The sequence below is a fragment of the Strongylocentrotus purpuratus genome, unplaced genomic scaffold, assembly GCF_000002235.5.
Source record: "Strongylocentrotus purpuratus isolate Spur 01 unplaced genomic scaffold, Spur_5.0 spur5_contig_826, whole genome shotgun sequence".
NCBI lineage: Eukaryota > Metazoa > Echinodermata > Echinoidea > Camarodonta > Strongylocentrotidae > Strongylocentrotus > Strongylocentrotus purpuratus.
This window is the reverse complement of record NW_022145531.1, coordinates 93,935-120,289: the sequence shown is the minus strand read 5'-3', so window position 1 is coordinate 120,289 and position 26,355 is coordinate 93,935. Positions and strand designations below refer to the sequence as shown.

At 39.5% G+C, this 26,355-nt stretch overlaps 3 protein-coding genes across 5 annotated transcripts in view; 2 read left to right on the top strand and 1 right to left on the bottom strand.

The window, feature by feature from the left end:
- The window catches only part of LOC585173 (LARGE xylosyl- and glucuronyltransferase 1), a 51,357-nt gene that overhangs the window by 18,355 nt on the left and 6,647 nt on the right, over nucleotides 1-26,355 (top strand). For both annotated transcript variants that reach the window (XM_030982639.1, XM_030982640.1), the window contains 2 exons: nucleotides 108-263; nucleotides 1,778-1,957. In XM_030982639.1, coding sequence (XP_030838499.1) covers nucleotides 108-263; nucleotides 1,778-1,957 — 336 coding nt within the window. The remainder of the gene's footprint in view (nucleotides 1-107; nucleotides 264-1,777; nucleotides 1,958-26,355) is intronic.
- LOC100893064 lies at nucleotides 5,209-11,719 on the bottom strand. Of its 2 annotated transcripts, XM_003727271.3 has the most exons (7): nucleotides 11,250-11,719; nucleotides 9,550-9,716; nucleotides 8,915-9,198; nucleotides 8,370-8,495; nucleotides 6,884-7,209; nucleotides 5,861-6,083; nucleotides 5,209-5,444 (listed from the first exon to the last, which is right to left on the bottom strand). In XM_003727271.3, exons 2-7 carry the CDS (start codon nucleotides 9,585-9,587, stop codon nucleotides 5,326-5,328), a joined length of 1,116 nt encoding a protein of 371 aa, XP_003727319.2. In that variant the 5' UTR covers nucleotides 9,588-9,716; nucleotides 11,250-11,719; the 3' UTR covers nucleotides 5,209-5,325. The 2 variants fall into 2 exon arrangements, with proteins under 2 accessions (XP_003727319.2, XP_030838503.1); XM_030982643.1 differs by lacking the exon at nucleotides 11,250-11,719 and having other exon boundaries at nucleotides 9,550-10,062.
- Nucleotides 16,034-25,850, top strand: LOC115922885. The gene is made up of 4 exons (XM_030982636.1): nucleotides 16,034-16,355; nucleotides 20,081-20,340; nucleotides 20,806-20,872; nucleotides 22,762-25,850. The coding sequence occupies exons 1-4, from the start codon at nucleotides 16,166-16,168 to the stop codon at nucleotides 24,831-24,833; spliced, it is 2,589 nt and encodes an 862-aa protein (XP_030838496.1). The 5' UTR covers nucleotides 16,034-16,165; the 3' UTR covers nucleotides 24,834-25,850.

The following is a 26,355-nucleotide window of genomic DNA, read 5'->3' as shown; positions in this document are numbered from 1 at the left end:
GTTAATCCCAAAAAATGCTTATTAGGGACAACTGCTTTTTAAAGATTAGTCCTTATGAACTGCATGACTAGAAAATAGACTAATTTAATTTCTCTGTTCTTTCACAGCAATTTTACCCAGTGAATTACCTGCGTAATACAGCAATGAGTCAAGTGAAGACGCCATACATGTTCCTCAGTGATATAGACTTTCTACCCATGTATGGACTGTATGACTATCTTAGGAAAGCGATCGGAATGCTGGACATGGCCACATCTAACAAGGTAAGGGTTGTATCTGTGGTGTAGCTAAAGGAGGTCAAGGGGTATCACTTACCACCCCCTTCAAACTCATGGTAGAAAATAGGAAGGGGAAATGGAGGAAAAGAGAGAGAAAGAGAGAGAAAGAAAAAAAGAGAGAAAGAAAAAGTTACAAGGGAAAAGGAACTTTGCAAAGAAGATGATTGCTCCCGCCCAATCCTCCTATTCAAAGGTCTTTTTAATTTGCTTTTCCCTCTCCCTGACCTGACATGTTCCCGAGCAATATAGACTTTCTACCCATGTATGAGCTGTATGACTATCTTAGAAAAGTGACCAAATGCTGGGCATGGCCACGTATGACATAGCCTTTTGACAAGGCCTTGTGACTCCGGCTAAGCGGCTGAGATGAGTCTAGATACCCCGGGTGAACGCGCGACTGAGTGACGAATGTCACGAGGCCTTTTGGAAAGTGGGTTTCACTGCTCCGCATGAATTATTCATAGATACATATTAGCATGCCAATACGCCTACTTTGGATTTATTGACCAATCAGAACGGCGATCTCCCAGTTGGCTTCGTTCGTGATTCGTTCCATGTAGAGGTCAGTGGTCTTAGCACGTACGTATAGTAGGCATGTAGGTCCATGTTCGCACTACGTAGAGTTTACTGTGTGTGTGTGTGTGATGGATACTATATGCTGACGTCGTGCGAGGATACGTTCGCTGATTGGACACTACGTTTTCTGAAGCGAGTTCCAGTCGGAAACAAGGGTTAACATAAGAAATCCAAACCAGATTGATAAAGGCCACAGGTCTGGACAATTTGCACTGGCGTTCATTCAGGTTTTCGCGATTAGTCTCTTTTTAGTCGCTCGGCGTCTATCAGGCATGTGGCCTTGTTTAAAGGCTACGTCTGACAAGGTACTAACATGCTGACCTTTCAAAAAATCAGTCTGTTTATTGTTGTGGAGAAAAGGAGACAAATTGGACAGACTATAGAACGTCATGTAGTCTGCCAAAAATGTATGTTGCAAAATAGTGTCTCTAATTTGTAAGTTCGTTACACAGTATTACGCGATCGTTTTATGTCCAAATTACAATGTATCATTTTGACAGTTTAATGTAATAGTTCAAATATTTCATAATGTAAGAAACAACATCCCCTCAAAAATAGAAATAGAAATGATAAACTTGTAGTATGTGAACAATTGATGTTAGTCTTAATAGAAGTGACACAATAAGTTGAAACAATTCAAGGACAGTTTATTTAGTATTATCAGGTACATTGAAATCTTAAAGCCCCAATGTACTACTTGTAGCTACTTGCTCCCTCTTTATAGAAAACAATGCCTAAGGGGTGCCTGTTGGTACCCCGTGATCCTCTGTTCCTTATAGGCCTAGTTCCTTATGTTAATTGAGAGCTGAGATGATGAGATAACCACCTGTCAGTGACCACGCTGGGTGGTCTAATCCCTCCTGGTCAAATTAGTACAGACGGGCTTTAATTTGATGCAATCTTCAAAATGTTCATACCTGCAGGCTCTAATAGTTCCCGCATTTGAGACGTTACGCTATCGTCTCAACTTCCCTAAGTCCAAGGCGGACCTCCTGCACATGCTGGATATGGGGACCCTCTTCACCTTCCGCTACCACGTCTGGCAGAAGGGCCACGCCCCAACAAACTTCGCCCGCTGGAGGACCGCCACTACCCCCTATCAGGTAAGCTTAGCCCTGTACCACATGCAAGGGAGTTACCAAGTGACGTGAATGGAGTTGGTTGTACATGTAATTGTATACATTAAACCAAGAGAAATCATCATGTGAACATTTTCTTCCATGTTGTCCAATCATCAGGGTGCTTTCATTTTTTTGTATAATGTCAAAGAATATATGCTACAGTCAAACCTGCTTTAGTGACTACCTGTCTACAAAGACCACATTTTGTGTTTGCCTTGAAAATGGTTTCTCCTTGCATCATGTACTATAAGCACCTTTACCAAAAACCCACCTGCCTATAAAGACCACTTTTCTTGTCTCCCTTGGCTGGTCTTTATAGACAGGTTTCACTGTATATGAAAGGGAGCCACCAAGTGACGTGAATGGAGGGGGAAGGGGGGAGTGAGTTGTAATTTGGAGAGTTGTTGTGGTCCAGTGGATAAGTCTCCGGACTGTAAACCACATGCTACGGGTTTGAATCCTTGTTCAGGCACTAATGACTTTTGACAAGACCTTATGCAAGGGTCACTCTGTGGCCTGGACCCACCCTCCTCAGGTCATCACCTTTCTTCACCTGAGCCAATTATTTGTAACCTCAGGGTTTCACCATCACTTCATGTGCTTTACAAAAAACAAAGGCAAAGCATCACTCTTATCAGCAAATGTGTTAGTCCAGGCTTCACCCTTTGAATTATTTGCATAGGTGATGCTTCACTTTTGTCAGTTTTACATAGGTGAGGCTTCACTTGTGTCAGTTTTCCATAGGTGAGGCTTCACTTTTGTAAGTTTTCGGCCGGCCCAAGACGAAAAACCAATTGAATCCCCATTGAATGTCCCCATTGAATCCCCATTGAAACCCATTGGCCAATTTGGAGTAAATGGAAAGTGAAACAATGGGTCCCCATTGAAACCTACTGGCAATTGGTCCCCATTGAAACCTACTGTCAATTGGTCCCCATTGAAACCAACTGGCAATTGGTCCCCATTGAGACCAGCTGGCAATTGGTCCCCATTGAAACCAACTGGCAATTGGTCCCCATTGAAACCAACTGGCAATTGGTCCCCATTGAAACCTATTGTCAATTGGTCCCCATTGAAACCAACTGTCAATTGGTCCCCATTGAGACCAGCTGGCAATTGGTCCCCATTGAGACCAGCTGGCAATTGGTCCCCATTGAAACCAACTGGCAATTGGTCCCCATTGAAACCAGCTGGCAATTGGTCCCCATTGAAACCAACTGGCAATTGGTCCCCATTGAAACCAACTGGCAATTGGTCCCCATTGAAACCAACATACGCCCAAAAGAATTAGTCTCTTAGCAGTAAAACGTCACACATATATAACATCAATAACAATTACAAAAATAGATTCAGCAAATATTTTTCTACATGTATTTTGAACTTTATTCAACAATCACCATGCATGGAAGGATAAATGTTCATATAGTTGTCAGGTAATATACGTACATGTAGCTGTAATGGTAATACTACATTGAACATATGGTTTGTTTGTTTGTTCATCTAATAACATATTAAAACAATTTGCACTTTCAAATCTAAGGATGTAATCATGTAACAAAAAAGATCATTGAATACTTTTGGAAGTTCATCTGAATTTTGTTCATGTACTTGTCATTTCCTTCTAAAACTAACTTTACACTTTCAACCCCACGTTGGTTAATATCAATATTCTTCTACAAAAAAACAACAACATCAAGTCACAAATGTTACAGCACCGATAAATATATGGCAAGGTGTGGAGGTAATCTCTGTCACTTAAATCGTTTAAACGTAAAGGAGTGAGCCCTTACATATATGGCAAAAATTTGTATCATTTTTCTACTACAAAAAAACGTAAAGTCACAAATGTTACAGCACCAATAAATATATGGCAAAGTGTAGAGATAAACTCCGTCACTAAAATCTTTTGAATGTAAAGGAGTGAGCCCTTACGAACAGCAAAAGTTAATATCATTATTCTACACACAAAAAAGAAGTAAAGTCACATGTGTTACATCAACAATAAATATATGGCAAGGTGTGGAGGTAATTTCCGTCACTAAAATCTTTTAAACGTAAAGGAGTGAGCCCTTACATATATGGCAAAAGTTTGTATCATTTTTCTACACACAAAAAAAAAGTAAAGTTACATGTGTTACATCAACAATAAATATATGGCAAGGTGTAGAGATAATCTCAGTCACTAAAATCTTTTGAACGTAAAGGAGTGAGCCCTTACAAACAGCAAAATTTAATATCATTATTCTACACACAAAAAAGAAGTAAAGTCACATGTATTACATCAACAATACATATATGGCGAGGTGTAGAGGTAATCTCCGTCACTAAAAATCTTTTAAACATAAAGGAGTGAGCCCTTACAAACAGCAAAAGTTAATATCATTATTCTACACACAAAAAAAAAGTAAAGACACATGTGTTACATCAACAATAAATATATGGCGAGGTGTGGAGGTATTTCTCTTGGCAGTCACAGATTGAGGCAGGTCAAGTACTTGTACTATGATTTAAAACTGATCGTATATGTGAAAAATTTGGTATAGCCTTCATTTGTAATCTCTGTCAATACAATCTTTTAAACGTAAAGGAGTAGCCCTTACAAACAATGGCAAAAGTTCATATCATTATTCTTGTACAAAAAAATCAAGTCACAAATGTTACAGCACCAATAAATATATGTCAAGGTGTGTAGGTGCTTCTCGTGACAGCCACAGATTGACACACTGAGAACTGAGATGGCTGTTGAAAGACATTGCTGAGCAAGTACTATAATTGCAATAGCTTATGTTATAACAAATTTTTGGCATCGCTTATTAAAATCTTTTGGCATAGCTTACTGATTTGTAATATATGAGAATAAATCTTGTAAATGTATAGGATCGAGTCCCTATAAACAATGAAAAAAATAAATACCATTATTCTTCTACCCCCAAAAAGACAAAAGAATAAGGTCAAAAATGTAACAGCACCAATAAATATATGTCAAGGTGTGTAGGTGCTTCTCGTGACAGCCACAGATTGACACACTGAGAACTGAGATGACTGTTAAAAGACATTGCTGAGCAAGTACTATAATTGCAGTTGCTATGTAAACAAAATAAAAAAGAAAACACTTAAAGTTGTCTTGCTTTAAAGACCGTCAATACTACCGGGCCAGAAGGGATTAGACCACACAGCAAGGTCAATGATAGGTGGCTATCTCATTAACTCAGCTCTCAACTAACTGGAGGATCATGGGGGACCAACAGGCACCGTTTGGGGAAGTTTTCTATATAGAAGGAGCAAGTAGCTACAAGTAGGACAGTGGAGCTTTATCGCATGATACAAATATATTACTTATGATTACTTTTTCACCGGACCCTACACAAATCCTGGATCTTTTCAGCGAGGTAGCGTTTTATTTTTTTGAGCTCCTCGCGCTTCTCATCTTCTGATAAGTTAGTGTCCTGAAGTCGCTCAGTGAAGCATCCTGCAAATTATACAAATAACGTAAACACAAATAACTCAAATGGTAGAACAATAACTCAAGAATTTACATTTTGTTCATTCTATTCAAATTGTTATATATCAGGGTTACAAAAACAAGAAAATACAAATTAAAATAAATGTAATATTGAGCGAGTATATATATATCATGTAGCTAAAACTATATCAGTTTCTTTACATCAACATTCTACAGTATCTTCTTTACTTTGTATGAGAGATCTATGAATTTCCCTTTTTATGTAAACAAACTAAGTGCACTTCATCCAAACGACAAGACTGGGAATTATCAATTTGTTTAACCCTATTCCATCCTTGGGGAAGGGGTGTAGAAACATGCGTAACATATGAAAAAAGACAAGTTGGATTAGGATCAACACAATGCTTTGAAAATATATATACCTTTGAGCACATCCAGCTTCAGAGGATCGAGGGCTGGCTTCGCTACATGGTCCTGCAGCTTCGCATGCCGAGGACTCTTTTTCCCATCCACCGAGCTTGTAGCAAGCGTTGCGCGGCCAAAAATGGCCACAGCAAGGTCCTTGATAAAAAGGCTGTGTTTTTGCTGCCTTTTTATAAGGTCCATCATGGAGCGATGGACCTCCACTCCATGACCAAGTGTGATCTAAAAATAGGTAAGAAAGACAAAATCTAGAATTTACCTTCCTCAAATTATATATGAATTTCATTGGTGAATACGGGGATGTCAACCTTCTATAAACAGTATTTTGAAGTTTAAAACAAATGTATTTTTGGTGGAAAACAGTGTTTTCCATGGAATGTGCAGTATTTTTCACTGCAAAAAATTAAATAAAAAATAGAATTGTAGACCCAATGATTTCTTTCTACATTGTACTGTACATGTAGGTCATATTGCCTGTTCATACATGTAAAAAAAATAAGTGAAATTTGTGAACCAGTGGCTACACAATTGTGAGTTTGCCATCTTACCATTGCTGTCTCTTTCAACTGGGCTTTTAAAGGACTGTTTCTATGTACTGGTGGTCATTTAGCCCTCCTCCCCCCCCCCCCAAAAAAGTACATCGATCGATCAGGATGTGTATAAAGGATAATGCATGTTTTTCTAATCTTTATTTATATTTCCTTTAAATATTCAGATTTATGCACTCCTTAACTTAACTTCCTTATTAGTTATCTGATTTGACTAAAGAAAAATTGCTCTGTTTCTCTGCATCTCTTAAAAGCAAATTATTTTTGGAGTGGACTTGGCCTTTAATGCACAATGGGCCCATTTCTATAAACCAACAAGACATAGAGAAAACTTTGACTGCCAACTGCAGAGTAGTCTCTGATTTTCCTAACCCATTTCATAAAGAGCCGACTATAGCTAGACATCCCGATGCAAATTTGAGCCCAAATAATTCGAAGTTTGTAATTGATGTACCGATAAATGAGTTAACGTACTGTTGCAGAGGGTGATGATTGGCCACTTGGGTGTGCTGCGCTGTTTTGAGTCCTGGGAGCTGCGTTCAGCGAGGGTGATGATTGGCCACTTGGGTGTGCTGCGCTGTTTTGAGTCCTCGGTGCTGCGTTCAGCGAGGGTGATGATTGGCCACTTGGGTGTGCTGCGCTGTTTTTAGTCCTGGGAGCTGCGTTCAGCGAGGGTGATGATTGGCCACTTGGGTGTGCTGCGCTGTTTTGAGTCCTGGGAGCCGCGTTCAACGGAGTCAACTTGCACATGTTAGATGCTGATCCAGCTAGTAGGGTTTGGGTGAAGGTGCGAGGGGTATCTGGAAGGGGGGGGGGGGGGTGATAAAAAGCAGTATGTCAAAGGGGTAATTCTTTTTTAGTTCATATGAAGGAAATCATAAACGGACCATTCTTTCTAAATAGAATCTCTTTTGAATTTAAAAGTAAAATCATTAGCTGAGGGGAACTTAACTTACGAGAGAACTGAAACAAATAAATAAAAGACAAGGGGCAACATTTTGTCTTTGCAGAAGGAAATTATTCGACTTGCATAAGCGATCGTATAATCATCAGACCGTTGCTCAAAGGCTCTCATGTTGATTTATCAACAAATCAACAGGCTATGAGGTGGCAAGCAAAAAAAAACAGATGCAGGACGCAAATTTTTGGCCTCCTGTCGGGAAAAAAGGTGTGGACCAGTGAAATTCTTACAAAGTGAGCATAACATAACCAGTGAAATTCTTACAAAGTGAGCATAACATAACAATGATTTTTTTGCGTTAATGTTGGCAAAGCGCACTTTTATTTGATTGAGGGTTGACATGTTAATGCACCCAAATCTAGAGGTTTAATTACTTTGCCACAATATACAAAAATTAAGGAGGTATTTGAACAAGCTTTTACAGGGATTACAGGTCAATGGATAAAGAAAAACATGACTGTTCAAATTCGAAATCCGATGATTAAAGACTTGTAAAATACCCTCTACAATAAAAAAAAATTAAAAAAATGGGTTGAAACATCAAAAATAGATTACCTAATACTAAATTTTATGAAGGTTGGATTACATGCTGGAAGAATTAGTAGGAGAAACATAAAATTATTAAGATTTCAAATAAAATGATACCATTCTCTGGCCTGGACTTAAAGGTACTATGTCCCATTTGCAGGCAAAAAAATGAAAAGATTTAATTCCAACGGCATTTGAAAGATAATACTGATTTACAACTTCCCTAAGAAAAGAGGGGCTTGAAAATGTCTTTAAGTGGGAATATAATGACTGTTAGTTGTCAAACGTACGCTATGCAGACTGGATTCCAAATATTGTCACTCAACTGACATGATTAGAATTCAGGAATTGCATGTGAAGTCGCACGACAAGTTGGGCCAAAAAATTGCATAATAAACTTGCACGGTATGGCTAGCAAGAACAGATATTTAATCAGACTGAGATGTTAATAATCATGACTACTTTGCATACCTTTGTCTTCCTGTTCTCTATTGGGAGAGGGCGTGGCTGGAGGCCTCGAGAGCTGTCGAGCAGCTGCTGACACAGGCACAGGGGGGCGAGGGAACCTGTTAACCAAAGAGGCAATCTCTTTGGTGACTTAAAAAGAGAAAGAGAAAGCAGGTATGAAGAGTATTTAAGAAGAATTTTGAGAAAAGCAGAATCAAAATAGCTGCAAACAAGGGTCAATATGAATTCACAATAGTCCTGCTGGAAACTTGTTGGTCTTAAAAATTTACTATTTTTCTTCATGTACATTTTTTTATTAAAATGCATATAATTTTCCTCAAGAATAATATGTCATTTTTAGTGTATTGATAGACAAAACTCCATTTTGAGGTGAACATTATGATTACTTTTTATTGCAACAAATATTCTGAAATGTTCAAAACTTTATACAGCCTGCACATGTAGGCATAAAACAGCAAAGTACGAGGGTCTTACTCTTATATGCTACCTACCAATGATATTATACGTACATGTACTATAATGTAATTCAAAATTTCAAATACACTCACGCGTTGGAATCTTATCAAGGAGCTCCCCCTGAAGCCTCCTGTTGCGGGCTTCTGATTCATGTAGCTTCTTTTTCAGAATGGCCTTTTCAGCCCTGAGACTTGCTACCACTTGTACCAGGCTGCTTTCTACTGCTGCATCATGTGGTTCTTGTGGTTTCGGTGGTTGTGGTGGAGGTAGTGATGGTCGTGGGCAAGTAGCAGTAGCAAATTTTTCGCTTTTTTGCCTCCATCTTTTGCTTAAGGATGGCATCGAGCGCGGTTCTTTTACCCGTTGTTTGTGCAGCCTGTATCGATACCAAAAGATAGAAAAATAGTCGATCATAAAAAACAACTTTTTTCCTTGTGTGCTCGGAAGTAAGGTATAGAGGGTCTACTGGTACCAAAAGTCTTGATTGGAAATTCCCCCTCCCCCCCCCCCCCCCCAAAGATTTTTTGTTTTTTTAAAATAAAAAATAGACTTAATTTTGGTCACATTCTTTCTTTACTACCTACACACCTCTGACGTACAAGCAGGCTCCAACAGAAAGATTTGTTTTATTCTTTCATGAAACGTATCCGGCATACAAGCATCTGTTTCCACATTATATGCAGAGAAAGGTCATGAGGACACAAGAAAGTATTGCATAAGAACTTACTCTGATTTTCTTCTGCAGAGCTGCTGCCGCCGGCACATTGGCAATGTTTGTGTGATTGCCCGGTTTGCCCCCCTCTTCGTCGGTCTCCTCCACCGAAGAATCAAGGATTTTTGGCACCTGGAGCCTTCTCCCGTGCTCTAGACGGCGTTTAATTTCTGCTTCCGAGTCTGCAGTAAAAGAGAAATTACAGAATGATCTACAATGTATGCCATTCTTTAAAAGAAACTCAACCAAACCCTATCAGTAGCGACTATCACACAATCAAACTCAACTGCAAATGTATAATCCACCCACCATCCATGAAATAATAATAATTAACTTAGGTTAGAACCAATTAGCGCGCACCACTAAACTAGAATAACAAAACAAACGGAAGTTGACTCATGTCCGTACACGTGCATGCCACTGATTTTGAATTCACTAGCATAAATTTGAATAATTAATTTACACCGTCTAAAAAGTTTACCATGTTTAGACTAGATCTAGATAGATCTCGGCAGAAATTAGTCTAAACCAACAATTTTTTTCAGAAGTCAAAGCAATCAGATTCAAGCTTCCTCATCAATGTTCATGGGAGTGGGAGCTAGTAGACACTATTATTTAGATCTTTGTATATTAAAAGAGTTTTTTTTACTCTCTAGTCCTGGAAAGTGAATGCGCGAACCCCGTGCACACAATAGGGACTTTTCGATTTGCACGTTCACTAGTGGACTGCGACGTATGCGGTCACTTTTGAAGCAGTGCACATGCGCATCGACGAGCTCATCGTTCGTAGCTCTCTCTCTTGTATCCTTCCTCCGCTCAGGTCGGAGATCGTCGGCACTGTGAGTCTGCCGAAGTTACATAAATGGCTTTCTATAGGTCGTTAAGTAGATTTTGACGGGTTGTGTCAGAATTCTTGAACGCGTTCGCCCTTGTTTTGCCGTCGTTCGCAAACTGTGACGATACATGTTAGTATTATAGTAAGCAATCTTTTGTAGGCACGAAACATCACATTGAAGTCACAAAATGGACCCAATTGACCCAATTCTAGAACCGGAGAGTGGTGGAAGCGTGAATTCTCTTAAATTAACATATTTTTGTGTCTGTAATTTCCCTTAAATCAAAATTGTTGCAGAATAATTCATGAAATGAACACATTTTATTTGTGCATCGCCAATCTGTTGCAGCATAATTTTTGAGATCAGTCCCATGCACTGAATTTGGTGTGTTGAATCTTTAGCTTTTCGATCGAATTTCGCGCTCAATAACAGCAGAATAATTCATAAAATGAAAACGTTATATTTATCCAACGCTCATCTGTTGCAGCATAATTTTTGAGAACAGTGCCATGCACCAAATTTGGTGTTATAGACTATCTTTAGCTATTCGATCGAGTTTCGCACTCACTAAGCGAGCGTCGTAAATCGAAAAGGTAACGAACAATTACAGAATACAGTCAACACTACAGTCAGCGTGCCTCGCCAACCCTGCTTAAAAATGACCGCATAAGTCGCAGTCCACTTATATGAACGTACAAATCGAAAAGTCCCTAATACAGCATGCTAACTTACTTAGTTTGCTACAGCCAAAAAAAAAGTGAAAGGCGTAAAATAATATTCTAAAAAAGAATGAAACGCAGATAGTAATAACAAACATAACAACAGATAACAGTATAAACGTGCATAGATCTAGACTAGATCTAGGTCTATTTTACTCACCAGCTAGTAGCAGAATCTGGGCCCTGTAATACCCTGCTGTAGCTCTTTCCTCTTTAGTAGTACTAGGCACAGCCGCCGCTGTCACCCCCTCGCCTCGCCGTCCTTTGCCTGAGCCTTCGGCTTAGCCTTCGGCGTCCACTTCACCATGTACAGATTCCCCGGTTTGTGGTAGCGTGACTGAAACTTCTTGATGTCCGCAGTTTTTACAGTGCACTTCACGTTGTCATCATAAAATTTTACATATGCATATGCAAACTTGTTAACCTCTTCAGACTCAGACTCAGAGGATGACATGCTTCACGCTCAATTGTCTTTAGTTCGAACAATATGCAAGATGAAATGGAGATCGAGGTATAGCTTTATGGTGAGATGGAATATGTACTGCACGTGCAAGTCATATGAAGCGTATACTCGCAGCAAAAGCCGTTAACGTGGTTCGAAATTTGGCGCGTATCACCGCCGAGCTGACTTGACAGTTATACCGTTCAGTTTTCAGAACTTGACTAGTCTCTTTGTCGATCACATTACAAGATTAAGATATAAAATAATCATGATTTCTCTTTCAAATATAGACCTCTAGCGGGGATGAATGCTATTTTGCAATATTTTTTTTTAAATTTCAGGAATTTTTCATTCTAGATATTTAGTTTTGTTTTATTGACTTTCAAATCGAGCTGTAAAGACTATATCCCTCCGATTTATGTCTGAAATTAAGACTAAAACTAAAACTAAAACAAGCACGGATCCGGGGACAACTCGGCCCTGCTGCACAAACGGGTCATTTTTTGGTAATTTTACCATAACCCTCACTCTAACTCTAACCCTAAACTTGACCCAAAACCTAACCCTAACCCTAAACCTAACCCAGGCGCGGATCCATGGGGGGGGGGGGGGGGAGGGCGGCGAGCAGGCCATCCCATCCCCCGGCCCCCCCCCCCCCCCCCCCGGCAAAAAAAAAAAAAAAAGAGCGAGAAGGAAAAGAAGGGAAAGGGAAAGGGAAAGAGGAGAGAATTATGATCGAGGGAAAGAAAGAAAAGGAAGAAGAAAATAAAGGGGGAAATTAAAGAAGGAGATAGGGGGGCTGGCAGGGCCTTGCCTCCCCCCCCCCATCAAAGAATAAGAGAGAAGGAAGGATAGGTTCTTCAATTATGTCTTTTTTTCTTCTTTTTTTTCTTCTTTTGTATTGGTGTTTAGATTCTCTCTGCTTTTCTTTTCTCAACAATACAGTTATACTTTTGAAGGGGTTGACGTTCATAAGGCTAATTACCCTTTTTGTTAACCCCACACTCCCATAACATTTGGTTTGCTCCTTCCCTTAAATTGTATTTTTTGGTAATCGATCTTTTATCTGTATACCATGTTTGTATGTTTTAATGCGTTTTTTTTTTTTTTATAGAGAATGAAATAAATGAAATGAAAAGAAATGAAAATGAAAGAAAAAAGGAAAGTGAAAGAAAAAAGGAAAAAGAGGAAGAAGAAAAGAAAAGAACTGGGATATCAGTTGCAATTTCCTCGCCAACAAGTTGTGGATCAGGGGGAGAAGCTAAAACGCCCTTGCCTCTCACAACCCCGCCAAAAAAAAGAGAAGAAAGAGAGATGGAACAAGGAGCGCTAAAAATGAACAAAAGGAGGAAGAAGAGAAAAGGGTGAAGGGGAGATGAGCAGTGCGATTAATCCCGCCAAAAACTTGTGGATCGGGGGCCGCCAGGCAGTGCCTACCAACCCCCCCCCCCCCCCCCATCAAACCCAAAAGAGAAAAGGAAGGGAAGGGAAAGGGAAAGAAAACAAAGAGAAAGAATTAAGGTAGGGGAGATCAGATGCGATTCCCCCCCCCCCCCCCAACAAGATGTAAATCGAGGGGAGATGCACTGGCGTACGGATGGGGGGGGGGGGTGGGGTGCTCCCCCAATAAAATTCAAACATGGTTTATTTCGATACCGGTGATTTACAAATGTGCTGAAATGACATAATTTTCCGGTATTTTTCCTCACTTTTTAGTAATTTGTACTTTTTTTTATGCGTTTGTTTGGAAATGACAAATTCTTAAAAATTACCGTCAGGCGAGAAATATGCTTATTTAAAGGCTTACATGCCAGGGGCCGCGGAACGGCGGGGCTCGGTGGCCTCGAGCTTCCCCTCCCAATTTTTTTGAAAAAGTTTATTAAAGAGAAATATAAAGAAAGAGAGAAAGAAAAAAAAAGAATAGTGACCTGCCAGTGTCACAAAATAATGAGATATCAAAATAATTATGCTCATGTTATTCGATCTGACCGTGATTAAATCCGAAAATAAACTCTGAGATTCCCAGGGCTCTGCCCCCTGGATTCCACCTAGGGCCCTAAGTCGGGCCCCTGGATGCTCGTGTGACGGTAATTTAATACCTAGAACCCCTGAGCTTCTGGGGGCTCCGCTCCCTAGACCCCACACCACTCATGCGAGTGTCACAAATAAGGTATAAAAAAAATGCTCATCTGACCTTAATTAAACACATACAACCCCTGAGCTTCCGGGGCTCTGCCCCCTGAACCTAAACAAAGGCCCTATAGGGCGGGCCCATGGATATTCATCTGACCGTAGAAGCCTAAAACCCCTGAGCTTCCGGAGGCCCTGCCCCCTAGACCCCACCTAGCGCACGAAATCGGGCCCCTAGATGCTCAGGCTGGCGGTAGTTTAATTCCTAAGACCCCTGAGCTTCTGGGGTCTACGCCCCTGGACTCCACGCCAATTAATATCATGCCAGTGTCACAAATTAGGTATCAAAATATGCTCATCTTATAAATAGATGCCTAAAACCTGGGCTGCCAAGTGAAAATGTGATGTGCATAGAAAAACGCCATATTGTGGGAATATATTCAACTCATCTGGTAACTTGACCAAACAAAATCTAAAAAGACGTTATCATGCACTGCTTTTCATGATCTCCATTAGATACCAGGAAAACAAAAAAAAATCGCCTCGGCGCTATGCGGCTAGTCGATTGGGTAAAAAAATATGGGTCAACCCCCCCCCCCTTAGCAAAATGCTAGATCCGCCCCTGAAGACCCCTGAGTTTCCGGGGGACGCCACATCGACCACACCAGGGGCCTAAGGCGCTTCCTGAAAGCTTATCTGACCGTTATAAAATGCCTCAAATCCGAGAAGTTTCAGGGGGCTCTGGACCCTGGACCCCACGCCAATTAGTGACCTGCCAGTGTGCATAAATATGGTATCAAAATATGTTCATCTGACCGTAGTTAAATGCCCATACCACCTGAGCTTCCGGAGGCTCCGCCCCTTGACCCCCGCCGGTCCTTTGCCCCAATTAGACCCCAAGCAAATTTATGCTACGCTCTATACCTGATCTTAAATACTTTTAATTAGCCTCCCCCACCCCCGGCCCCCCCCCCCCCACTCAGTGTTATTTAGGGTACGCATATGCTCGTTCCCTCTTTTTGAAAGTACCCCTATCTGAGGACTGCCAACTTTTCCGAACCCCCCTTTCGCGGACTTTTCGCAGGCTTTTCGAGGGCTTTTCCTGCCTTGGAGATCCCCCTAAATCAGGAAAAATGCTCAATGTACCCCCCTAAATTCTGAATAATTTCTCAGGAGTCCAAAGAGATGAGAGAAAGAAGAAAAACACCCCCTTTTTAAAGAAATCTCCGGGTGAAAAGTCAAATACACCCCCTTTTTTACAATTCTCGGGCCGGACTTTGTAGCACGAAAAGTACCCCTTTACCGGACATTTTGGCAACACGCATGCGGTCATTTCGAAACCTGAGTGGGGGGGCCGGGCCCCTATCTGAGGACTGCCAACATTTCCGAACCCCCCTTTCGTGTGCTTTTCGCGGGCTTTTCCTGCCTTGGAGACCCCCTAAATCATGAAAAATGCTCAATGTACCCCCCTAAATTCTGAATAATTTCTCAGGAGTCCAAAGAGATGAGAGAAAAAAAGAAAAAACACCCCCTTTTTAAAGAAATCTCTGGGTGAAAAGTTAATACACCCCCTTTTTTACAATTCTCGGGCCGGACTTTGTAGCACGAAAAGTACCCCTTTACCGGACATTTTGGCAACACGCATGCGGTCATTTCGAAACCTGAGTGGGGGGGGGGGGCCGGGCCCCTATCTGAGGACTGCCAACATTTCCGAACCCCCCTTTCGTGTGCTTTTCGCAGGCTTTTCCTGCCTTGGAGACCCCCTAAATCATGAAAAATGCTCAATGTACCCCCCTAAATTCTGAATAATTTCTCAGGAGTCCAAAGAGATGAGAGAAAAAAAGAAAAAACACCCCCTTTTTAAAGAAATCTCTGGGTGAAAAGTTAATACACCCAATTTTTTACAATTCTCGGGCCGGACTTTGTCACACGAAAAGTACCCCTTTATCGGATATTTTGGTAACACGCATGGGGTCCGTCCGTTCGTTCTCGGAGTTGGGGGGAGGCCGGGCCCCCACCCACTTTGAAAAATGTTCAGCGGGGCGCTATAGCTGCATGCATGTAAGAACTTTGGGGGCCTGCATGATGCAGATTTTGTGTCTGCCCCCCCCCCCCCAACGTTTGGTCACCATGACGTACCAGTATTTGGCTCGCATAATTTCAAATTTGGTCCCCCCCCCCCCCCCCCCCCCCCTTAAGAAATCCTGGATCCGCGCCTGACCTAACCCTGCAGTGCAAAAACCGACTGTTTTTGCAGCGGGGCCGAGTTGTCTTGGGGTCCGATTCTGTGATCACGTACTGTAGCTACACGTGGTTGCGTACCGCGTGGGCGCGCTGCTAGTACGTGTGCTAAAGCTAGTGCAGTTAGTTCAGTGCATGCAAGCATGTGTCAAACCAGTTCACGTTACAGTTACTACTACTAGATCGGCGGAAATTTCAACCCAGTTTGCTGTACTACTAATAATACTTGTCGAGAAGATTTGACAGAACAGAAGAGTTTAAGTATGGAACATCAGAATCAGAGATCCCTCAAGAGATATCTTGATGCTGTTATTGGTGATGACGACGAAATGTCTATACCTCGTACAACCCGTTGGAGGAGGGAACATCAGCGTATTGAGGCGGGAGATCGAGATGAACTTATGATGGAGCCTGTGCATGTGGAGGACACGACCGATGACCAAAACATTGCAGGTACGGTAAAAAGGTCATTATTAATACCAAGGAAGTTCATACCCCCACAAATCTAGAGTTAGGGTTTGGGGTTTGGATTAGGCATAGGGCCTAGCCATATTCCGATTACGGAAAAATCAAGACAAAGTAGATCTAGGCCTAGAAATCTAGTCTAGTCTAGAGTCTAATAATTATTAATATTTTAATGCACTCTAGATCTAGAATGGAGTCGGGCTAACTCGGACCAGGGGACAACTCGGCCCAGGTACAAAAACGGTCAGATTTTGCATGTTAAGGTTTAGGTAAAGGGTTAGGGTTAGGGTTAGGCCTAGCCTTTTAAACAAGGCCACTTGTCTGATAGACGCCGAGCGACTAAAACGAGACTAATTGCGAAAAGAACGAGAGAGCGAGAAGCCCTTCCATGTAGCCTTTATCAATCTGATTTGGATTTCTTATATTAACCCTTGTTTTCGACAGGAATTCGCTCCAGATCTAGTCTAGACCTAGACCAAATTTTCCGTCTCTTTCGTTCGTTAAGCCTCTTAATTTGGGTAGGGTCGGCTCTCTCTTTAGAGACGGAAGCCGACTATACGCATTCCCTTGCTAACACAAAGGCCATTGATGGCCATATTTTTATGCCCCGAAAATCCCCCCAAATGTCATTTTACCTTTTGCATGTTATATATTGTAAATTAGGCCTAGACCCTAGGCTATAATAAATCGGTTCCACTTACCAACTTGACTGAAATAATCTGTTTATAATGGTCCCTTTTTAGGAAATTATGGGTCAAAATCGAAATCCATGTTGAAAATCTTGCAACTTATTTTAACTCTCGCTGCGCATGACGTCATCTAAATCTCATCTCTTCTAGTCTACACCAAAGGCAAAATGATATTGAAGGAAAAACTATGCGAGCTACACGTTCGTAATGGCGTTATCACAGTTTTTCTTCATAATCATTTTGCCTTCGGCGAAGACTAGAAGAGATGAGATTTAGATGACGTCATGCGCAGCGAGAGTTTAAATAAGTCTTGCAAGATTTTCAACATGGATTTCGATTTTGACCCATAATTTCCTAAAAAGGGACCATTAAACGATTATTTCAGTCAAGTTGGTAAGTGGAACCGATTTATTATTGCCTAGCAGGCCTAATTTACAATATAACATGCACGAGGTAAAATGACATTTGGGGGGATTTTCGGGGCATAAAAATATGGCCATCAATGGCCTTTGTGTTAGCAAGGGAATGCGTATAGTCGGCTTCCGTCTCTAAAGAGAGAGCCGACCCTACCCAAATAAGAGGCTTAACGAACGAAAGAGACGGAAAATTTGGTCTAGTCTAGACCTAACTCGAAGGGACTCGATCACCATATTGCATTGGAAGTCGGATGTTTTTTTATATTATTGTTTTGGTATCGTCACATAGAAATTAAGCTTAAATTTAGCGCATGCGCAAAACGTTCATCATCCGATCTCGGTGAATCGCAGTCTCATTTTACTAAATTAGCGCCGACAAGGGCCCTTATTGGCTATCGCTGGCTTTCATTCACTCAATGTTAAAATGAGGAGCTAGCAACCTTGCGATTTTCCGTTTCATTCGATACCAAAATTTCAGCAGTTCACTTAAGGCCAAATAAAAAAAAAACATGTTTAGCGTTCTGCCTTTTTGAAAAATATGGAGGAAGCCCTTTTTTTTTCTTCTTCAAAATGGCCGCTCGGTACAGTTTCCCTGACAGTCGGGCTATTTTTCAAGATGGTCGCCTTTCAAAAAAAAAAAGGAAGCAGGCGGGGGCTCTAAATATATATTTTTTTAAAGGGCACTTGTTAAATAAGGTATCCAAAATATGACCCGTAACTCTGGCGTGAAGATACCCTACTAAAACATACCCGAAATGATGTAAATATTCATTAAATGTCCAAATAAAGATCATGAGTTAAAATTTGTTATGTTTATTACCCGTTTCGTGTCAATTGTTTTGTTATTTTTTGAGTATTTTTTCGGAAAAACAATGATATTAGTATACACTTTTTCACAGGTTTCATGGCAAACCGCTGCACAATACAAGTGCATATCGATGGTGGGTTGCGGGCAGGCGCGCGCCTGTGTGAAGTTATCTACCGTAATGAGGATCTTTAAAGCCAAATTGTAAGCTGTAACAATAAGTCGTGTTTTTCCTTAGCCATCATACTACTAGCAACAAAATTGGTAGGTAATGTTATTTAGTCTTCTTTTTTTCTGTTCCGAATTGTTGTCATGGACAAATGCAATCCCATTTAAATAAAAGTGTAACTCTGTTTAAAATTGTGTTATTTATAATATGTATAACTATTAAATGTGAGTAAATATTTTGTACTGTTGTCCCACATACTGATGTATTTGTTATTACGAAACATGCAAAATCATGGCCGTATTTTTTAAAGTTTTTTTATAGACTCTAATTCTAAAGGCTAAGCCAAAGCTAGTTTCATTTCGTAGACAGAAATTGATGCCATCACTCATGACAATGAGCCTCCTGGCATCGATTGTATATAAATAATACAATTCAATCAAACAGTTGTAAGAAAAATTCTGAGGTATAGGAACATCATTGATGTATTTATTTACAGGTTTTTTTATAAGAAAATTCAATTTCTGTCTACGAAACTAGCTTTATATCGATATTACAAGAAAAAAATCTGGCATTGATTTTGCACAATTCGTTATAACAAATATATCGGTATGTGGGACAACAGTAAAAATGTACTCGCATTTAATGGTTTTAATTTATAAATAACACAATTTTAGACGGAATAACATTTTTTTTAATGGGATTGCATTGTCCATGATAAAAATTCGGGTCAGAAAAAAAGACTAAATAAACATATTACGTACCAATTTGGTCGCTTGCTTTATACTAGGAGCGCGCGCGCCACTGGAGCTAGTTTCTGTGTATTGTGAATGTGTGCGAACTGCGTATGCATGATGTGCACGAAACCATCGGGGGCCTGGCCGCTGCCGGGCCGGGAGCTTAGGCGCGGATACCGCTGTAGATCTAGCTACAGTAGGTACGACCGCCGATCCGCTGCAATCACAAAATTTTTTAAATGATGATGGAAGTTTCTAGTTTTGGAGTTGGTAGTTGGAACAGAGATTTCACTCAGACACATCAATAAATTGATTTATTAATTCCTAGGGAATATCAATTTATGGCGGGGGCGATTTTTCAATATATATCCAATTTTTTTCGCCCTCGTCTTGATTTTTACCGTGGCGATTTCAGAGGTTTAGGGGGCAAATCGCCCGTCGCCACCATGTATTTTTTTCGTTGGACCCCAAAATTGTATGAATAACCGGAAAAATCCTTTTTTTTTCTCTGAGCCCAAAAGTATGAGTCTCTTTGAGGACTATGAGTTCACAATACACTTACAGTTTACGTTTTGAACTCAAGTGTTAGGAGTAAGGATAAGGATCAAAATCTTTTAGAATGACAGGGTAGAGCACGTAAACACAATTAAATTCACAAGTCTTTCACAAGTGAATGAAAATTCAAAGAAAAATTCTACACCAATCGATCTCGTCTATTTCACAGCATATTTTGATTCTGTTTGTTATACTGATACGGCTTACGGTAATTGGTTGGGGCTTCAAAAGTTCAAGTATTCTAGCTACACAGAATGTTGAAATCCATTAATTATGAAAATTTATTCAAAATGAAAGAAACAATTTCATGACCTTTCCCAACACTGCCCATTCCCTTTCATGTAGGTCTTGACGAAGCGCTAGCAGTTCCTCTGCCTGTGACTGAAGATGGTGCAAATGAGGAAGCTGAGCATGTCCAAAGCAGTGAAAGTGGTCCAGAGTCTGTTGCCAATCACATCGACAGCGACACGGATGAAAGTCCTCTGGAATCTCTTGCTGAATCTGGTGTAAGTGACATCGATGAAAATAGTCTGGTGTCTTCTGCCGAATCTGCTGACACTGATGAGAATGTTCCAGAGTTTGTTGCTGAGCCTGTTGGTGCCAATGTAAGTGTTCCTGGACTTGCTATCGAGTTTTTGGTTAGTAAAATTAAATATTTAGGTACTGTACAAGTGTACGAATACTTAAAATCTCATGTTGAACAAGTTTTTGGAAAGATTTTGTGCAGTTTTGATGCAGTTTGGACAAGAGATTTAATCTTTAATGATACAAAACTGCTGACACACCTAAGTTACCAATGATCTGTTTTTAATCGCCCAAAGAATTTGGGTTGTATTGTGGTATGGCGTAAATGTTGTCCATCTGTCTGTCCATATCCGTCAGCAAATTCCTTGTGCCATAATGTCATAATCATATGTGCAGTTTATTTTGACTTGGTTTAGGTAGTACAGCAAGCTGATTGTTCAGCAACTTCAGCCTTATCACAGTAGGCTGTAAATAAATATTTTTAAAAATGTTTCATTAATCATTGCTTTTTTCCTGTTTGTTCTTTTTCATCCGGTTTTGTTCAGGCCCCTGAAGAATCTGATGCAGCAGAATTTTCAGTCAATAGTGACAATGACATCCCTGATGGATATGGTAAGTACTCCTACTCTGATTTGTAACCATAATCAGGTTGGGGAAGGGGGGGGGGGGGGGGTTGAGTGATCTGTCCGCAACATGCAAAGCTGACATTTTTGTGAATTTTGATAGCCTTTTTAACAAAATTAATTTTGTGATGTTTAGGATCGCAAAAGTGTCCCTGACAAGTTTCATTAGAAAAACAATTGTTAACAACAAAAAAGAAATGCATTAGAAATATGGTGGTGATATCATTTGTTTATCAAAGAATACAAATGTAAAGTAAACAAAACACAATACATCCAACATACTTTGAAAAACAATTATTAAAATCATTTGACAAAGTAGCTACATGTAAAGAGGCGGAAACATAATAGGAAATTTTCAAATGTAGTATGAAATTGCAATTTTTGCATGGCATTTGAAAACATATTTGTTGACAGATACATGTAAATAGAAAGCAAAAAAGCAACAAGTGTGTAACTTAATGTGATATTACATTGCTCTTTAAACTAATAAATTGGTACAGTGAAGGCGGTGACAAAATGATTGAAGTTGCATCTCTTGCCTTGTAAGAATTCAATTTTTATACCAATTTTCTTTTTGGATTTCATTTTCAAAGAATACGTGAAATAGTGTCTAGACCAAAAATTTGCATTTTTTGATATCTACAGGCCTGATAAAAACCCGATTTAAATCGGTTTCCCGATTTTTTTTATTTTTCCCGATTTTTTCCCGATTTTTTTTTCTTACCGATTTAAAAAAAAAAAAAAAAAAAAAAAAATTTTTTTTTTTTTTTTTTTTTTTTTTTTTTTTCAATTTTTTTTTTCCCTTCCCTATTTTATCCTGATTTTCCCGATTCCTCCCTTATTTTCTATATTCATCCCTATTTTGCCCTATTTTTTTCCCCAATTTTCTTACTCGAAAGGGGGGAATGTTGTTGGATGCCATTTTTTCCCCGCGAATCCTCTTTTTTTTTTTTACTCAAGGGGGGCGTGGTTGAGGGGAAAACAAAAAACCTATTTTTTTTTTAGTGCTCACTATCACCCCTGTATCTATTTAAGATTTAGAGCGAACTTCTTTGGCATGGCCAAAAAACCTTGGCCTAATTAGGATCAAAGGGGTAACACTTCCTGTCAATGCGATATTCACTACCTGGTTAAAATTTCTGAGAAAAAAAAAATTGGGCTATATAAGGAATGCATGAGGCATTAATACATTCTTGGGACTGCCTTTGTCCTAGTGTATTACTTCTACACAGTATCAGGTATGTTTTAAATGCACACACAGTGATGAATATCGACTTGCCTTGTGAACAGCAGTTACCAGTTAAACAGATTTAGAAACTCCAAAACAGAAACCTTCAAATGAAAACGTGCAAAGCTTCTGGTTAAGGAATGCCGAGTTATGATGAAAATGTTTATTATGTCTGAACAAGATATACTGTACCTTCACAGTCAGGAATGTGGATCTGAATTTCTTAGAAGTCAATATCTTTGTCCTTCAACGGTTGACATTTCTATATTACATGTAGGCAATTTCATGTCATTAAACCTTTAACCCCACCCTGAATCGTAAATTACTTGTCAAGAAATTACTAGTCAAGAAAATATATGGCATATATCGTAGTGGCAATACATACATACTGTGCCTGCCAACTGGAATTGACAGTAATTATTAATCATTTTAGCCTTCAAAAATTTACAGTGGAAAAATACCGTATGTAATGAATAAAAACACTTTATGTACTTCAATGGAAAATGTACCATTCTACATTTCCACCAGGAATATTAGGAATTCATACAGATTCATGTTGGCAGCTCTGCATATCCTTCAACAACAAATATAGATTCAGAACAAGTTATGAAGTGTAATTTAGAGTTTTCTTCTCAAATTTCAATTTATAGATGATCAGAGCAGTATTCCAGATAGCAGTGATGTAGGGAACATATCCGGGGATGAAGAGGATCTGTTACACGATGACGATGATCTGTTACACGATGACGATGATCTGTTACACGGTGACGATAGTGAGGGAGAGTCCACTGACAATGAACCTGATGGAGATGTTCCTCTGTTTGAGAACTGCAATGAGCCTCTTTTCAATGGGACACAAACGACAAAGGCTGAGGCAATTTTGATGATATTATCATTTGTGATGAGACACTGTCTCTCATCCATAGCTGCAATCCAACTTTGTGAACTTATCAACACTTTGTTTGGTCGAGCAATTTTCACATCTGTTGACAGGATTTTCAAAAAAGTATTCTCAAACCAAGTATTAAAATTAACCTTTCATTTTTATTGTGTCTCATGCTATGCCTATGTGAAGTCGTACAATGTGCTTACAGAAGACAATCTGTTATGTCCACACTGCACTCACCCTTGTGCTGTGAATAATTTGTGCCATGAAAATTTCTTCATTACCGCAGACCTACCCACACAAGTAAAGTCACTTTTTGAGAGACCAGATATAACGGCACATCTTTCATATCGGAGAAATAGGGATAAATTGTCCCCTGAAAACATTGAAGATATATATGATGGAGATATTTATAAGAATATGATGGCTGATGAAGAAGTATTAGGCAATGACAATAATTTTTCATATTCTTTCAACACCGATGGATTTCCTGTATTTAAGTCTTCCCGATTTTCTATGTGGCCAATTTTCTTAATGATAAACGAATTACCTCCTAAGCTCAGACATAATAACTTATTACTTGCAGGTGTCTGGTGTGGAAAGAGTGAACCGAAAATGGAGGTTTTCTTAGAGCAATTTGTAAAGAAAGCAAAAGGATTGGCTGAAGAGGGTGTTTCTTGGAAAAGAGGTGATGATGAAGTCCGAAGTAAACTCTTTGGCCTTTGTTGTTGTGCTGATGCCCCTGCACGTTCCTCCATGCAAAACACAATTAGGTTTAATGGTTACTATGGCTGTTCTCTGTGCTATCACCCAGGAAAAGTAGTTGAACGTACTGTTAAATATCCCATTGATGTATGTGAATATAATGATCGCACGGATGATGAAATGTTGCAAGACATGGCTCTGTCAATGGAGGAGAATAGACCCGTTAAGGGAGTGAAAGGACCCAGTCCATTGATTAATCTTCCACAATTTCCTATTTGTTGGGGCTTTCCTGTGGATTTTATGCACTGTCTTTTACTAGGGGTAACTCGTCAGCTTGCTGAATTGTGGTTTACATGTGCAACAAATCCTTTCTATATTGGTTCGGTCAGACTGATGTCAGTCTTTGATGAGCGTCTTAGGTCAATAAAGCCTCCAAATATAGTTGCCCGAGCTCCTCGTCCCATATCAGAGCGGAAAAGCTGGAAAGCATCAGAGTGGTACTCCTGGCTACTTATCTACAGTCTTCCGTGTTTGAATGGTATTTTACCCCGTGAATACTGGTTGCATTTCCTCCTCTTGGTCCAGGCTTCATATCTGTTACTACAGAAGTCAATAACATTGGAAGACTTGCATCAAAGTGACTTGTTGCTTCTTGAGTTTGTTGGCAAGTGTCAGATTTTATACGGAGCAGGTGTCATGACATTCAATATTCACTCATTAACTCATCTAGCAAAGTGTGTTCAACTCTGGGGCCCACTCTGGACGCATTCTTGTTTCCCCTTTGAAGCTGCAAATTTTAGAATCAAGAGGCAGCTTAAAGGAAACACTGGATATGTAATGCAGGCAGTGAGAAAATTTTTGTTTATTCATTCGCTTCCAGGTTTGATTTCAAAGATGGAAGTGTCTTGTCAACTCCTTAGGTATTTTGATATGGTCTCTCCTGTCTTAATTTCCCATGGTTATAATGATGTCAGAGTTTTGGGAAATGGACACACTCGGCATTTGAATGATATTGAATATGAAGCCCTTCAAGCACTTGGTATTCAAATTTATGAAAATGAAGCAGTTACTGTTTATAACAGGATAAAGGTCAGGGGACTTTTTTTTTTGTTCTTCTTCATATCGAGCTGAGACTATGAAAAGAAATAATACATTAGTTGCTTTTGTAGATGGAAGGGTGGGCAAATTAGAAAATATTGTGGAAATCAACAATTCTTATTTCATGATGGTGCATTTACTTAACTTGAATAACCTTGACACTTTTTATGATCAAAATGCAGATGTTCAGATTACTCACATCAAGATTTGTAATGGAGAGGATGCCAATGTAACTGCAATACCTATTGTGGATGTATATGCTAACCGTGTCGAAGTGATTATCGATGATCATAGATACATCAGCGAGTTACCTAACTATGTGGCCTTGAACTGACATGATGTAGTTTAATGGGCGCCCATCAAATAATCAAATTTGGGAAGTGAATTAACATGGGCCTTCGCTTTAGTGATTTACATGTTTTTTTATTTTTGATAACATCACTCATGGGATCAAAAAATAGTAGATGTCACGTACGATGAGTACAGAATTAGTTCCCACACTGCCCAGCCAACATCATTGTACCCCTTAGCCTTCTGTGCTAATAGCACTGGGGAGTCTTATGGTTGGCTGTACAATGTGAACTGTTCCACTACACGCCAGTTTTTAAATCTACCCCTTTTCACATTGTGAATGATGTAAAGAAAAATCAAAACATGTACATGTAAATGACTAAGCTTACTGTGTTCTACCTCCCAAGATTATTTCCAGGTGACCGGATCCCTTCAAGGGACAATACAAGTGTACTTTTTTTGTGACATTCACAATGAGCTGATGGGCTAAAAGGTTGTAAAGTTTATCTACATTTAATGCATTCAGATGGTTCATTTCACTGATCGTAAGCTGATGGGCTAAAAGGTTGTAAAGTTTATCTACATTTAATGCATTCAGATGGTTCATTTCACTGATAGTGAAAGATGTTTTATTTGTTCAAATGGTTGTCATTTGCATCACTGAATGCTTCATTAAAGGGACTGGGTAACATTGTAAAGATGAGAGAAAATGGTGCCAAGGTAGTGACTTCAATGCTAGATGTACAATTAAAGATAATATGAAAGTTTGAGTGAAAACAGACCCATTATTAACGATATAAAATGAAGAATAAAAACTGATCTGATTGAATTCTCCCAACTATATTATTACAATTTAATAACAAATTGTACATCGTCACAAAGCAATGAATTGGCTCTATATACCATTCCAGATATTTAAGTGTTGAAAGATTTTTAAAAGTCTGTTTTTTTGTCTCATTTTCATGTAAAAACAGTGGGGAAAATTCTGAAATGATTGGGAGAATTTACTGTCAATCACTGTTACAGGGTGTTGACCAGTGACGCCTTCTTAGAAAATCATTAATATCTTTGTGGTTTAAAAAAAAAAAATCAGGATATTTTGCATGTTACAGTACAGTAGAAGGAAGATAATAAATATTTTACTTCATAATTCTCATTCGAGAATATATGAACTTGTATATTGTACCAGTGCAACTAACTACTGTCCATCAAATTACATGTATGTTGCTTTATGCATCTACACCTCAAGGCCAGAGTAAGGTGG

Excerpts from the sequence above, each read along its gene's own strand:
- LOC115922885 (XM_030982636.1), top strand. The coding sequence starts at position 16,166 with ATGGAACATCAGAATCAGAGATCCCTCAAGAGATATCTTGATGCTGTT. Across the intron at positions 16,356-20,080 it reads CGATGACCAAAACATTGCAG|GTCTTGACGAAGCGCTAGCA; the intron begins GTACGGTAAAAA and ends CCTTTCATGTAG. Across the intron at positions 20,873-22,761 it reads TGACATCCCTGATGGATATG|ATGATCAGAGCAGTATTCCA; the intron begins GTAAGTACTCCT and ends TTCAATTTATAG.
- LOC100893064 (XM_003727271.3), bottom strand. The coding sequence starts at position 9,587 with ATGTGCCGGCGGCAGCAGCTCTGCAGAAGAAAATCAGA. Across the intron at positions 7,210-8,369 it reads TAGAGAACAGGAAGACAAAG|ATACCCCTCGCACCTTCACC; the intron begins GTATGCAAAGTA and ends CCCCCCTTCCAG. Across the intron at positions 5,445-5,860 it reads GAAGCTGGATGTGCTCAAAG|GATGCTTCACTGAGCGACTT; the intron begins GTATATATATTT and ends TATAATTTGCAG.